Genomic DNA, 13450 nt, shown 5'->3' with positions numbered 1-13450 from the left:
CCAAAACTAGTCAGTGAGATTACTAGCAGACATAGCCTTTGATTCATGTATCATAAAGGACCAAAGAGTTGTTAGGTTGTGCAGAAGTCTATGGGATCACAATGAGTTGGCTGAGTCCCTATTCCTGGCTCAGATGATGCTGGGAACACAAAAATATCTCACGGCAGGTGTTGCAGGAATCTTGTTATGTGACACACTACTCCAATAACTAGTGGCTGAAAACAGCCTTGTAGTCTGTGCCATGGTTTGGTGAATCAGAAGTTGGTCAGGGCTCGGCCAGGTGACTTTTCTGCTCTATGCGGCATTGACAGAGGTCCCATGGACATAGGGCTGGCCTGGAGGGTCCAAGGCTGACACCTGGCAGGGATGGCTGGAGGCTGGACTCAGCTAGGACTGCACAGAGAGCCATGAGGGGTTTCATGAGCCTGGATCCAGGGTAGTCTTACTGATTATGTGCGCCTCAGGGTTCCAAGAGCAGCTGCTCCCAAGGACATGGTAGAGGCTACGTGTAGTTTTATGATCTAGTCTCAGGTCACATGGCATCACTTCCATACTGTATTGGTCAAATCAGTCACCATCCCACCCACATCCAAGGGAAGGGGACAGAGACAAGAACTTGCAACTACGTTTTAAAAGCAGAGCTGTGGAAACCAGTTTAGAGGTTCCTTAATAGGTTAACAGAATTCCCATGTGACCCAGCAATTCCACGCCTGGGCATATACCCAGAAGAATTGAGAACAGGTATTCAGACAAAAACTTGAACAGAACTGTCCGTGGCAGCACTATTCTCGGTAGCCAAAAGGGGAAGCCACCACAATGTCCCATCGACAGGTGAATGGATAAACAAAATGTGGTCTGTCCGTACGATGAAATGTTCAGCCACAGAACATTTGCGGAAGGAGTGAAGCTCTGATCCACACTACGTGAGGAAAGTGTGGCCACATATTATAAATTCAATTTATATGAACTATCCAGACTAGGCAAATCTAGAGAGTTATAAAAACAAAAAAACCCCAGTGGTGGCTGCCTGGGAATTGTGTGTCTGAGGGAAGGGAAACGGGAGGCTTCTTACTGGGCACAGCATTCCCATTGGGTAATGAAAAGGTAGGAGGCACACCTCAAATACACGAGTGGAAAATTTTATGTGTATTTTACTATGATTTTAAAATAATGAGTTGTGTGTGTTGGGGGGTGGGGGGATGCAGGGAGGGAGGTTAAGTGGCCCCACATGGTTCACACCCTCTCAGAGTTCAGTTCAGGAGGAAGAGTTCCTTAGATACGTTTGCCTCTTGCTCGGTTATCCTAGAACAGTTACTAGCTTCTGAGAACCAGAGTTTCAAGTCACGGGAAAGACTCCTCTGTTCATAGTGCTCTCCTGGGGCGTGTCTGTCTTCTGGACCCTTGCTGCCAGTTTGTAACTGGTCGGGTCCTTTTCCCTTTCCCGCAGTGGGGAGCCTGCAGGCCCCGGGGGACAAGTGCATAATTACAGGCCTGACTGTGAGCCAGGGTCACACCACTGGACCTGAGTGCTGGTTTCCTCTCTGTTAGTGGAGCCCATGGTCCCTGCCAGCAGGTTCCTGGGAAGGAGAAGGCGGAGCACAGCGTTCAGTATAGTTAATGTGATCGCTACGACTTTCAGCGTGAAAGGGACCATGGTGTGAGGAAGCCAGAGTCTCTGCGTGGACCCAGGTTTGCACACTCCCAGCCAGGTCTGCTTTCTCCGCAGGAATTCATCCGCCTGGGAAGCCTCAGCAAGCTCTCCGGGAAGGGGCTGCAGCAGCGCATGTTTTTCCTGGTGAGTGGTGAGAGCTGCTGGTCCTCACTATGGTCCGTGGTCCACAGGGCCAGGCCTCTGCTGCCCATGGGGGGCACCTGGGAGGCAGGAGGAGCAGCTTGCTGCTCAGCTTGGAGTTGTTGAGATCAACGAGTTGTCATGCAGTATTTTGAAAACACTTTCTGCACGCTCTGGTTTCAAACGGAGCCCATGCATCTCAGCTGCACTTGTCCTTGTCTTCTAGTTCAACGACGTCTTGCTGTACACAAGCCGGGGACTGACGATCTCGAATCAGTTTAAAGTGCACGGGCAGCTCCCGCTCTACGGCATGACCGTGAGTACCAGCCCGGCACAGAACCGGGCCTCGCCCTCTGGGCTGCCTGCAGTTTGTGTGCCTGGCCAAAGGCAGCCTGAGCCAGTGACGCTGATGTGGGGAAGGAAAAGGAGGGACTTGACAAGGAAGTGAGAGCACCCCAGGTGCCTCGGGAACCCTCTCTGGTTTGGGCTCCCTGGAGAGGTGCTGCGACCTGGCTCCTCCTTTGCATGTGGGGTTCGTGGGCATCCTGCTTTTGGAATTAAGTGAAGAGGCAAGATGACATGGCCCTGTGGGGTGAACGTGCCTCCCACGGCGCTATGCCTGGCCCCGGGGCCCTGAGACTATCCTCACCACCCACGTGGAGTCATGGAGCCCCAGATGTGCCAGTGGACAGGTGTTCGTATTCTGTGACCCTGGGTTGGCAGATGCAGCCAGGCCAGCCAGCACAGGATCGCTCCCTGGCACACGCCCACATTCTCCTCAGTGGTTGGCTGAAGGGCAGCGTCTGAGCTCTACCGGAAAATATCCAGTGCCTTTTGATCTTTCTTTTCCCTTTCCGGTTAATTTTATGACTCGTTTCTCCGGGCCATGGCCCTTTCCGTGAACATCTGAAAACGCACTGAGTGTCTTGCTTGCTCCTTGGTAGTAACGTTCCGAACGCTCACCCCACAGATCGAGAAAAGTGAAGACGAGTGGGGCGTGCCCCACTGCCTCACCCTGCGGGGCCAGCGGCAGTCCATCATCGTGGCCGCCAGGTAACACGGGGCCCTCTTCCCTGTTGACCCTTCGACCTGCTGTGGTCTGAAAACCTGACGTCCGTCTCTTCTTCAGCTCCCGGTCCGAGATGGAGAAGTGGGTTGAGGACATACAGATGGCCATTGATTTGGCAGAGAAGAGCAGCGGCCCCACTCCCGAGTTCCTCGCCAGCAGCCCCCCTGACAACAGTAAGTGCGGGGAGGCCCACTGCCCCCAGGAATTAGCTGAGGGGCGGGCAGCGCGGGCTTACAGAGTGTGAGCAGCCCATGCACTTAAAGTCACCTTACCTCGTGGGCCTCAGATCCGTGGGCTACATTCATACTTAAAGCTAAAAATCAAGGAAATTCCATTTCCTAAAAATATAAAAATCCTTAAAAGTGAGGGAGCAGGGAAGGCACCTTTTCTGGGCCAGCATCGCTGCTTGTCATACGGAATGTGACCGACCAGGGAGAGGAAGCAGGCCATCCACATGCTGGGCAAGCAGCGGCCCCGTGCCCAGGTGTGCTGGGGCCCCGGGGTGGGACCCTGACAGGCAGGTGGCTGCTGGTGTGACTTCCTGCTCAGTGGCTGCACTGGGGACCCGGGATCACATCACTGAGTGCCCCCAGCCATCCGGGAGGGGTCAGGAAAGGGCCCCTCTGGCCAGCAGAGATCAGAAGCACTGCCTTTTGCCACATCCACAGAGTCCCCCGATGAGGCCACTGTGGCCGACCAGGAGTCCGAGGACGACCTCAGCGCCTCCCGCACCTCGCTGGAGCGCCAGGCCCCCCACCGCGGCAACACCATGGTGCACGTGTGCTGGCACCGCAACACCAGCGTCTCCATGGTGGACTTCAGCGTGGCCGTGGAGGTACCTTTGCCTCTTGGCCTGGGAAGCCCCAAATATTTACTATGTGGCCCTTGGAGAAGTTTGCCAAGAACTATAGAGCATGAAAGCAAGCTTCTAGGTGTGGTTTTCAGGTGGCAAAAATGCAGGTTAAACACACGGCACTGACTCATCTGTCACTGCAAACACCCCTCCCTTGCCAGATCCCCCTTCCCCAGGTGCATGCCTTCCGCCTGATGTCCATGCTGGGCTCCTTTGGGTGCCAGATGCACGCCCCACCCCGACTGACAGGCAAGCTCCCCTCGTCCAGGCCTGGGCTCTGCTATCGGCAAAGGGAAGCAAGCAGCTCCTTCGTTCTTGCTCTCCACTCCCTCTCCCAGGTGTCTCCTGTCGGACTCGCACGGGTAGAAATGAGTAACGGGGAGGTTTGGGGACACCACAAAGATGAGCGACAAGTCTGGTCAAGCCAGCGGGCACTGGGGCTCATGCGAGGCTGGGACGGTCAGCAGGCAGCCTCGCCTTCGGAGGGACCAGAGGAGTGATGATCAATGTTAGTTTTAAGACTGGCGTTAGGAGGCGGCAGAGATCCGGGAGGGATCGGATACAGGGAGGCTCAGGATGGAAGGACGGCACTGAGGGAGAGTCGGCGGCGGGGACTTAGCTGTCTGTGGCTGCCAGAGTATCTTCTAACCCTGCTGGAGGGCAGTGGTCCAAGAGCAGATGTCGGCTCCTGCTGGAGGCCCTGGGGAGGGTCTGCTCCACGCCTCTCGGCTTCTGGTGATGACCGGCAACCCTCTGACCTCAGCCTCCGTCTCACTGGGCAGCATGGCTGTGTCTCGTGTCAAAATGTCATCCTCATAAGGACAATAGTCATCGGAATTAGGACACCCCTCCCCTCCAGTATGACCTCCTAACTTGCTAACACCTGCAAAGGCCTGGTTTCCAAGTAAGATCACCTCCACAGGTATTAGGACTTTGGACCTGAACATACATTACACCCAACAGGGACTGAGCAGTTTGGAAGCCGGGGAGAGGGGAGAGGAGGCCACTGTGAATGACAGCACGGAAATGGGGTGTCAGCTGCTCTGGGGCAAGGATGGAGACTGGTCCTGACCTAAGAGTCATCCTCAGAGACCGTAGTGGAGGCAGTTTCAGTGGCATTGGGAGGCCAGGCCAGTGGGAATGGTTAAGGAGCACCTAGGCTGTCACTCAGAGTTTATACCCTCACGTGTTCCAGAAAGGATTGAAGGTGGTGGCAGGTAGAGCGTTCTCTTGAACCTGCCTCAATCCAGTGCGTATACCACACGATGGGGCTGTCTTGCTCCACAGATAATGGCATCTGAGAGAGGTCTTTCGGACTATCGGGGGGAATTTGATTCAGTATAAACACATGAACTAAAAGGAAAAGAAGGCGTGCTGTCCTCCTCGTCTCCAGTGTGATGCACTGTGATGTTGCCGCAGCACCACATCCCCAACTCTGGTTGTGCCATCACCTGCTGGGACCCAGGACACACCCCTTCCCCCGGTTCTCTGTGCCTTTCAGCCAGTAGGTGAGTGGCAGCCAGACATGGGGATAGGACACCCCCTCCCTCTGTGGCATCCCCCTCGGCTCAGCTGACTCCAGTCCACAGGACGGGCGCTACTTCCTGTGTCCTGTCTCCCCATCAGACTGTGAGCAACTTGAGGGCAAACACATCTAAAACACATCTCAACTCCCGCCTTACTTAAAGGGGTACTCTGACATGTTTATTGGGTGAAATGCAAGTTACTGGATAAGTACCAAAGGGATAGAAGTCAACTCAGAATACTTTTTACGCATCTTGTTAATTGTGGCAGACGTGGCCATGTAACCACTGTAAGTGAACAGGCAACCCGGTCACATCCACAAAGCGTGACCATCCACCATGTTCCTCCCCGGGAGTCTCCCTGGGAATGAGCTGCCCTCAGGGGCGTGGACGGCCTCCTCGGTGTCCTCCTCACAGCCGGTGATGGAGGGAGGGGCGCTGGGGAGCCCGTGAGGACGTGCACCTCTGCGCGTGGTGTCGCCTCGGCTGCCTGGCAGTTCACAGCAGTGCTGTGTGGCCACGGGCTACCAGCACGCCCAGGAATGCTCCTCTCTACCAGTCACTCTTCCTGTAGCTCCTGGGGAGAGGTCACCTCTCCCAAAAGCCAGTGTTCTGCCTGGGCCACTAGATGGCAGCCAGGAGCTGCTGGCAGGGGGCTCAGTGAGGGCTCCCGGTTGAGGGGTGTTGGATCCCTCCCTGTGGCTGCCATAACAAGGCACTGCCAATGGGGTGGCTCAAGGAGATTTGTGTCATGACTCTGGAAAGCTAGGTGTCAAGAGGGCCAGCGCCCTCTAACACTTGTAAGGGAGGATCCCTCCTTGCTCTTCCCGCTTCTGTGGTTTGCTGGCCATGTGTTCTTCGGCTGGCCCGTCACTGCAGTCCGCCTCTCCTCTCGCATAAGGACGTCGGCCACGGGGACTGAGGGCCTGCCTTGCCTCCTTACAGCTGCCTCTTAATTACAGCTGTGAGGGCCTATTTCCAAGGCCACATTCTGAGGTATTGGTGTTAGCACATCTTTTGGGGAAGATGAGGACATAATTCAACCCATAAGAAGTGACAGAAAGAATTAATCCCATCATGCGGTCCACCTACCAGGGAGAAAGGCCATTGTCAGTCAGTCTCAGGGAGCCCCCCTGGACTGAGGAGCCTGTGGTCCTTCCCAGGCCCAGGTGTCTGGGCCCCCACCTGTGCGCCTTACAGGCCGACTTGTCTTTCAGAATCAGCTCTCTGGGAACCTGCTGAGGAAATTCAAAAACAGCAACGGGTGGCAGAAGCTGTGGGTGGTGTTCACAAACTTCTGCCTGTTCTTCTACAAGTCACACCAGGTATGCACTCCCCCCCACCCCCGGGGGCAGGGGCCCTGTGACCCTTGGGATAGAACATTTAGTGTGCAGGCTGGGGAGAACCTTAGGGACCCCCAACACCATACCCTCCCCTGTCACGGGGCAGGCATGGAGAGAGAGCAGCCAGGTGTCGGAAGGGGCCTACAAGACACCACATCCACGAGACGCTCGACTCAGGTGGAGGCTGACATCATTTGCTGAAGGCGACCTGGGTGCTGGTTGGCTGGGGAGGGGCAGCGACGGGGTTGATGGCCTGTGTCCTGGCTGGGATGCACTAGCTGGCCCACAGAGCACGGGCCAGGACCAAGTGCCTCGGCTCCCAGGGCGGCTGCAGGGTAAGAGGCTGCAGCCGGGCTCCGCGCCGGTGGCCACCTCTCCAACGCCACCTTCTGTGGGCCTTTCCAGGACAATCACCCCCTGGCCAGCCTGCCCCTGCTTGGCTATTCGCTCACCATTCCCTCGGAGTCCGAGGACATCCACAAGGACTACGTGTTCAAGCTGCACTTCAAGTCCCACGTGTACTACTTCCGGGCCGAAAGCGAATACACGTTTGAAAGGTAAACGTCCCCCCTGCAGAAAAAGGCCACTCGTCCCTTCAACAATAGGACTTCTCCCAGGCAAGCTGTTAGGAGAGCCCGCTGTGGGCATTCCCGCCCTTGTCCTTCTGACCCTGGCAGGTGCTGCGGATAAATCAGGGTCTCTCCACAGAGTCCCCTTCTGCTCCCAGAGAAGCATCCTTCATCCTTAACCTGCAGTGCTAGTTAACGCTACACACTTACATCTCTAGCGTGTGTTTATCAGTCTGTGGCTTCTGTAGCTGTTCAGTCCTAACATTCCTGATGGGCTGCGGTCCAAGGCTAAGTTTCCGTCAAAAGACCACACGAGGAAGGGAAGGAATCCTGGTGCCTCTCAGTTACCTTATTAGTGAGAGACAGTGCGAGAGCCGAAAACCAAAGTAAAATGGAGAGAGCAGGCCACCATGCTTGCCCAGTGGCTTCAGTCTGTTCCTGAAACGTCAAGGGTAATTCTGGGCCCCTGGAACGGCACCCTGATGAGACTATGTAAGCTGTCAGCGCGAAGCCACCACCTGTGGGGTCCTCGGGCCACAGACAGGGCAGCAGTCCCCACCCTGTTCAGGGAGAAAATTCTCACTAACTTGTTTCCCCACCACCTACTGACACTGACCCCACAAGGGTTTCTAATCGCTGGGCTGGCTTTGCTCTGTGCACAATCCCCAGTAAAGAGAGCACAGTGGCTTAACACCAGGGCCACCTCCCACAGCAGCAGTCTCCAAGCTGTACTGCCTGAGCAGTGAGCCCGGCACAGCAATTCTCAAATCTGATCCTGGGCTAGGAAATTTACCCAAGGTGGGATCTTGTCACTATTGTGGCCAGGATACGTCAGCCTTCAGTGTGAGACCCTAAAAAGCCTGATGATTACGGAACGGCTAGAGCTCCGTGAAGACAGGAGGCGCGGCATACCCAGGTTCTCTCAGCCTCAGCACCGCCAACACTTAGACCAGACGATTCAGAGGGTCTGTGCTGTGCACTGCAGGTGCTTAATGGCAGCACCCCTGGCCTCCACCCCTAGATGTCAGCACTCCCTCCGTTGTGACAACCAGCAGCGTCTCCAGAAAACACCAGTGTCCCCTGGTATCTGAAAACCAGGATCCCACATACTCAGACACAGAAAACAGAGTCCCATAAGCAGGGCGGGATGCACACCAGGGTCCGAAGGAAGGGTTATGAGACAGCATTCGTTCCTAAACAGCCAGGCGCCACCTCACCTCTCGCTGCTCTAAAGAGATGGGCTGCCACATCTTGGGCAAGGCACATCCACAGGGAGGTCAGTGGTCCTCAAACTGAGACTAGGGAACATCTGCAGGCACCCTAACCCTGCTTTCTGTGCAGGGGGTGCTGACCGTTCATTTAAGAACTCTTCATCTGCTAAAATGGCAGATTACAAATAAGAAGACATCGGAGGCGTACCTTTGTAAAAGGGGCCCTGACAGCCGTTTTGCTTTCTTGCTCTAGGTGGATGGAGGTGATCCGAAGTGCCACCAGCGCGGCCCCCCGCGCCCACACTCTGAGTCACAAAGAATCCCATGTGTACTGACGGCAGGACGCCGCCAGCTGGCTCAGCCGTGGCTGCTTTCCGGGCAGCCGTTCTCCATCAGTGAGGCCTAGTAAAATGAACGCCTGTCTGGAAAACACCAACATGGTTTTACAGCATCTCTCACCTGTCTCTGCAGAACCATTCTAACCTTGTCTTTCCACTGCTCATTTCCCATCTGAACGGAAGTGCTCCCACCTGCAATGCTGGCGGCATTTTCTGTCATTCCCTTGACGGGCTGTTTTTAGCTTGTGCCAGTATTAAAACATTGTCATTAATATAGTGCCAAATGACACCTTTTCCTCCACGACTGCACCTTCAAGCAGTACAAACACATCCGTTTGACCAAAAGACAGGGCAAGTGCTCTTTTTTCTTTTTCTAGGCTGCTGCATTTTAAGAAAACGGATTCTCCAGTGTTTGCAATACACATGGCACAGTCTTAAGCAAATGAGATCATTTTCAGATTTCGTTTTTTTTCAATCTTTCTACTTTTATAATAATAGGAAGTTACTCCTTGGATTAGTAAGCGATTTGCCGCACACTACGTGCCACCCTGGGGTCTCGTGCTCCAGTGAGACGCTGGCTCCCAGACCCACTTCCTGGTGCAAGCTGACCAAATTGTTCAAGTGATGACTATTTACAAATCGTAGCAGGTTGTTTTCTGCTAAGAGAAGCAGAAGTCCAGTGCGATGTCTAGACTATCACTGTACTGTGTGTGAGTGGTATATACAATGGGAAGGTATTAAGCTGTGGGTGTTTTGCTGTCTGTTTCACAAGCATGAAAACCTGTATATCAGTAATCAGGGCCATTTGTGATGTTACGTTATGGAATTTGTGAGCTTCTGTGGGTGTAAGAGCACCATGAAGGATGGTGCGTAGTCCCCTGGCACCCATCGTCATACCTATCTATATCCTACTCAACTGTGGTTCGGAACTGCGCATTCAATAGTAGTATATATTGTGCCTGTCTTCAAAAAACATTCTTTTTCCTTTTTTATACTCATTCCCCCAGGTACGGGGTAGGACAGTATGACATTGCACAACCTTGACAGTCGGACAACACAGGGAACATGGTTTCCAGTAATGCTGGGCCCACTAGTCAAAACCTGTTTGCCTATTCTCTGTGAGAGCGGTGGCTGCTATTCCCCAGTGTTCTTAAGCCCTTTCTGACGCAGTCCAGAGGGGGGGGCGATCGACACAGTCCTCCCCGTCCTGCACCACCGCTGGGAAAGCCCTCACCTAAGACACGCAGGACCACCCCAACTCCGTGGAGCTGTGACTGACCGCGTGGAATCGGCAATGTACAAATGGACGAGTAGCTTGAGACGTGTTAATCATTTGCCTTACAATGTGTACCAGATGGTTTTAAGTACTAACAAAAGGGAATAAAAATACCTCACGCCACAATCCAGCATATTGAAGTTTTAAGGCAAAACAACCCACCTTGTCTCTTGGCTTTATTTGCATCTAATTCGGGTGGGTTGGTGTCTCTGCCGGCAAGGGCAGAGTTGGCTGGTCACTGCAGGTGAATGTGAAAAAGAAAACCAGACTCGATCACTCTTGAAGACGGCGTTTTGAAAAACTTCCTATTTTATAGTCTCTGCACTCGGAGACGGGGCATCGCTAAGGAGACTGATCCCGGTGGCTCTATAAGACAAGGACTAAAACCCAATGGAGGAGGGTGAAGCAGACAGGGAGGGGCCCTAGAGATGAGTTCCCTGAGGCTTCTCCCACATACGCCCCAGGGGCAAGACCAGCACCCTGGGAGGCTGAAGCTCAGGTGCTCTGAGCAGCCACGATGGCAGAGGCAGGAACAGGAAAACTCCCACCTCAGTCTTTCTGAAGGATTCCAACCCATTTGCTGGAAACGGTTCAGATCTGAGTAGCACCTCTGTGCTCCCTGCTACCCTGTGACTTCAAAGAAAACCTAAGTCTGGTGTGACTCAGTGGTTGAGCGTAGACGTATGAACCAGGTGGTCACTGTTCGATTCCCGGTCAGGGGACATGCCTGGGTTGCAGGCTCGATCCCCAGGGGGCGTGCAGGAGGCAGCTGATCAGTGATTCTCTCATCACTGATGTTTCTCTCCCTTCCCCTTCTCTAAAATCAGTAAAAATTAAGAAAACTAAGTCCAAATCATGAGGCAATTCACTGCCCCAAGCTGCCGGGAACAGTTTCAGAGCCACCTGTCTTGGTCCATCCCGGCTACTATCACAGAAATGCCAGACTGAGGGGCCTTGTAAAGGACAGAGATGTCTCTTACAGTCCTGAAGGCTGTGAAGTCCAAGATGGAGGTGCCGGCAGACTCAGTGTCTGCTGAGAGCCTTCCTGGTCACAGCCAGCATCGATGCGTCCTCACATGGTGGAGGGCGAGGGATTTCTGCGTGGACACTCATCGCATCAGGAAGGCTCTGCCCTCATGACCTAATCAGTCCCTCCTAGTGCCATCCCCTGGGCATTAGGATTTCAACATAAATGTGGGGGAGGGGGGTAAGTTCACTCTATTCCCTCTACACCAGTGGTTCTCAACCTGGGGGTCGAACGACCCTTTCACAGGGGTCGCCTAAGACCATCGAAAAACACATATATAATTATATATTTTTGTGATTAATCACTATGCTTTAACGATGTTCAATTTGTAATAATGAAATTGGGGGTCACCATAACATGAGGAACTGCATTAAAGGGTCGCAGCATTAGGAAGGTTGAGAACCACTGCTCTACACATAAGACACGAACTTAAAAAATCACTGTTTTCTGTGAACTTTATTGACCCTTGCGTGATACAGTACCTGTGCTTAAGAACACACCTTGCAGCACTCCCCATTTATTGCCATATTTTATAGCAGAAATACAGAAGCCATTTTTTTTTAAGGAAGAACATATAAAAACGCTTATAAACAGACCATATGTTTTGCCAAAAGAAAGGTACAAATGCTACGTGAAGAATTAGACACTCCACAAGACCAACTCGAGAACAAAACTGTCAGATTCGGAAGGTGCGTGGCACTTGGTTACATCAAGATGGCCCCCTGCCTCGGTTTCCAAAAGGTGGTAGCTGTGCTTGTGTGTGAAACCGTCTCCCCCGCTGGGAGCGCCACCACCATCTGCAGTCTCTGGATAAGCTCTTAGCTGCTGGGGTTTGGCATCGAGAGACTTCCGAGTGTTAGTAAATCCATCTTGAACGCTGAGCTCCCAGGTCCAGCTGGCTACACACCAACAGCAGTCTCTATGGTCGGAGGCAGGTCCCTGGTAGCTCTGGAACCTGATCTGTCTTTAATAAAGGACTTGAAGTGGACACCCAAATGCTAGCCTCCTTAAAAACACAAGCTGAGTTTGTGTGTCTACAGAAAGTAACAGATCAGAAGAGATTGTATAAGGAGGTGATCCATTTTTAACATTCAGTTAAACCACATCTTTCCCAGGAAGCTACTTCCAACAGAAGGTACTTCCAACAAACTAAGAGTCGTTTTCTACTTTATCTGGGAGACAGCATTGTGTATCATAATCTAGTGATTGCAGAATATCTACTAACCATTACTCGTATTAAGATTGGCTTCAGCATCGTCTTGATATGCCACTGTCCACTGGCAAATTTTAGGAACTTTAAATCAGCTGCTGTCTAGGTTGTCCGTCTTAAAATCAGACAAGCACTTAGGGGGAACACTGCTCATTCTTTGAGTAATTCTCCTGTAATGAGCAAAACTGATCTTTGGCTTAGGCCTCACAAAGGGAAATCAAACTCCCGCATACAGAATACTCTTGGAAACACAAAAGAAAACACAATTTATTGTTCAAGTTAACATCCTTGCTGCAGAATAGCATATACAATAAGTATTAGCAATTCAGTTCTGTGTCCCCTAACCAAAGTGTATCCTTTATAGAAATTTCACCCAAATCTACTTCTAATTTAAAAAACAAAATTTAATTTTAGGATTTAAAACTAGACTCCACCACCAAACCTAAACAATAACCACCCACTCCAACGTCTCTCACTCGGGGCTCCGTCCTCTCGTTAACTTCCAGGCCACTAGGCCGACAGGTTCCTGACCTTCCATCCCAAAGCTTACCCAGTAACTCCCTTGCCTCCGAAAGTCCTATCGTCCCCTCAAGAACTGCGACACCAACAAGAGGTGACAATGATTCATATCAAAAATATAAAAGTGCCATGCATACTTCAATCAGACAGTCGAATTGCTGCAAGAACTCTATTCCCATACCACAAACCCAGAGACTGGTGCCCCATTGGCAAGCAAGACCCTGTCACAAGCCAAGAAAAGTAGACACCTGGCTGCCAAGCTAGCGGACACAGGCTCCTGTATGAGAACAAAATAACCCTTAACTGAGGTCCCTGGGAAGAGAGAGCACAATTTTACAAATCAGCAGAATTCAACCCTATCTTCTCAATGACTAATTTTTAAAGTTGCATAGGGAACTGACCTGAACATCCAGCATTTTGAATTTGGGCACTTCTTCCTAGAGCATTCTAAAATGCCTCATCTCACCACACAACCACACACACACAGCAGGCGTCCTGCCCTCTCGAGTCACGTTTCAGAGAGAGTATGCAAGGAAAGTGTTATAAAATTTATTCATGTGAGCATCCAGACATTTTAGGTGGGAAAGACGATATGCAGCTTTCACTACAAGCTGCAACAAAATCATATGGGAGAACGGACAGCTGGTGCGGCGCTGGCAGTGGAACGATTCCAAACGAATGTGAGACGAGAGCACTTCATTGGGGAGAAACTTAAAATAA

General features: G+C 52.3%; 1 protein-coding gene across 4 annotated transcripts in view; it reads left to right on the top strand.

The window, feature by feature from the left end:
- Nucleotides 1-10131, top strand: part of FARP1 (FERM, ARH/RhoGEF and pleckstrin domain protein 1) — a 277592-nt gene extending 267461 nt beyond the window's left edge. For all 4 annotated transcript variants that reach the window (XM_036296613.1, XM_036296615.1, XM_036296614.1 and 1 more), the window contains exons 20-27: nt 1727-1795; nt 2019-2108; nt 2763-2845; nt 2922-3034; nt 3530-3696; nt 6455-6562; nt 6986-7137; nt 8614-10131. In XM_036296613.1, coding sequence (XP_036152506.1) covers nt 1727-1795; nt 2019-2108; nt 2763-2845; nt 2922-3034; nt 3530-3696; nt 6455-6562; nt 6986-7137; nt 8614-8695 — 864 coding nt within the window. In that variant the 3' untranslated portion in view covers nt 8696-10131. The remainder of the gene's footprint in view (nt 1-1726; nt 1796-2018; nt 2109-2762; nt 2846-2921; nt 3035-3529; nt 3697-6454; nt 6563-6985; nt 7138-8613) is intronic.
- Nucleotides 10132-13450: the final 3319 nt, after the last annotated feature.

Source organism: Myotis myotis, unplaced genomic scaffold (genome assembly GCF_014108235.1).
Source record: "Myotis myotis isolate mMyoMyo1 unplaced genomic scaffold, mMyoMyo1.p scaffold_m19_p_3, whole genome shotgun sequence".
Lineage (NCBI taxonomy): Eukaryota > Metazoa > Chordata > Mammalia > Chiroptera > Vespertilionidae > Myotis > Myotis myotis.
Note: the sequence above shows the minus strand (reverse complement) of the source record. Positions and strands in the feature narration are given on the sequence as shown.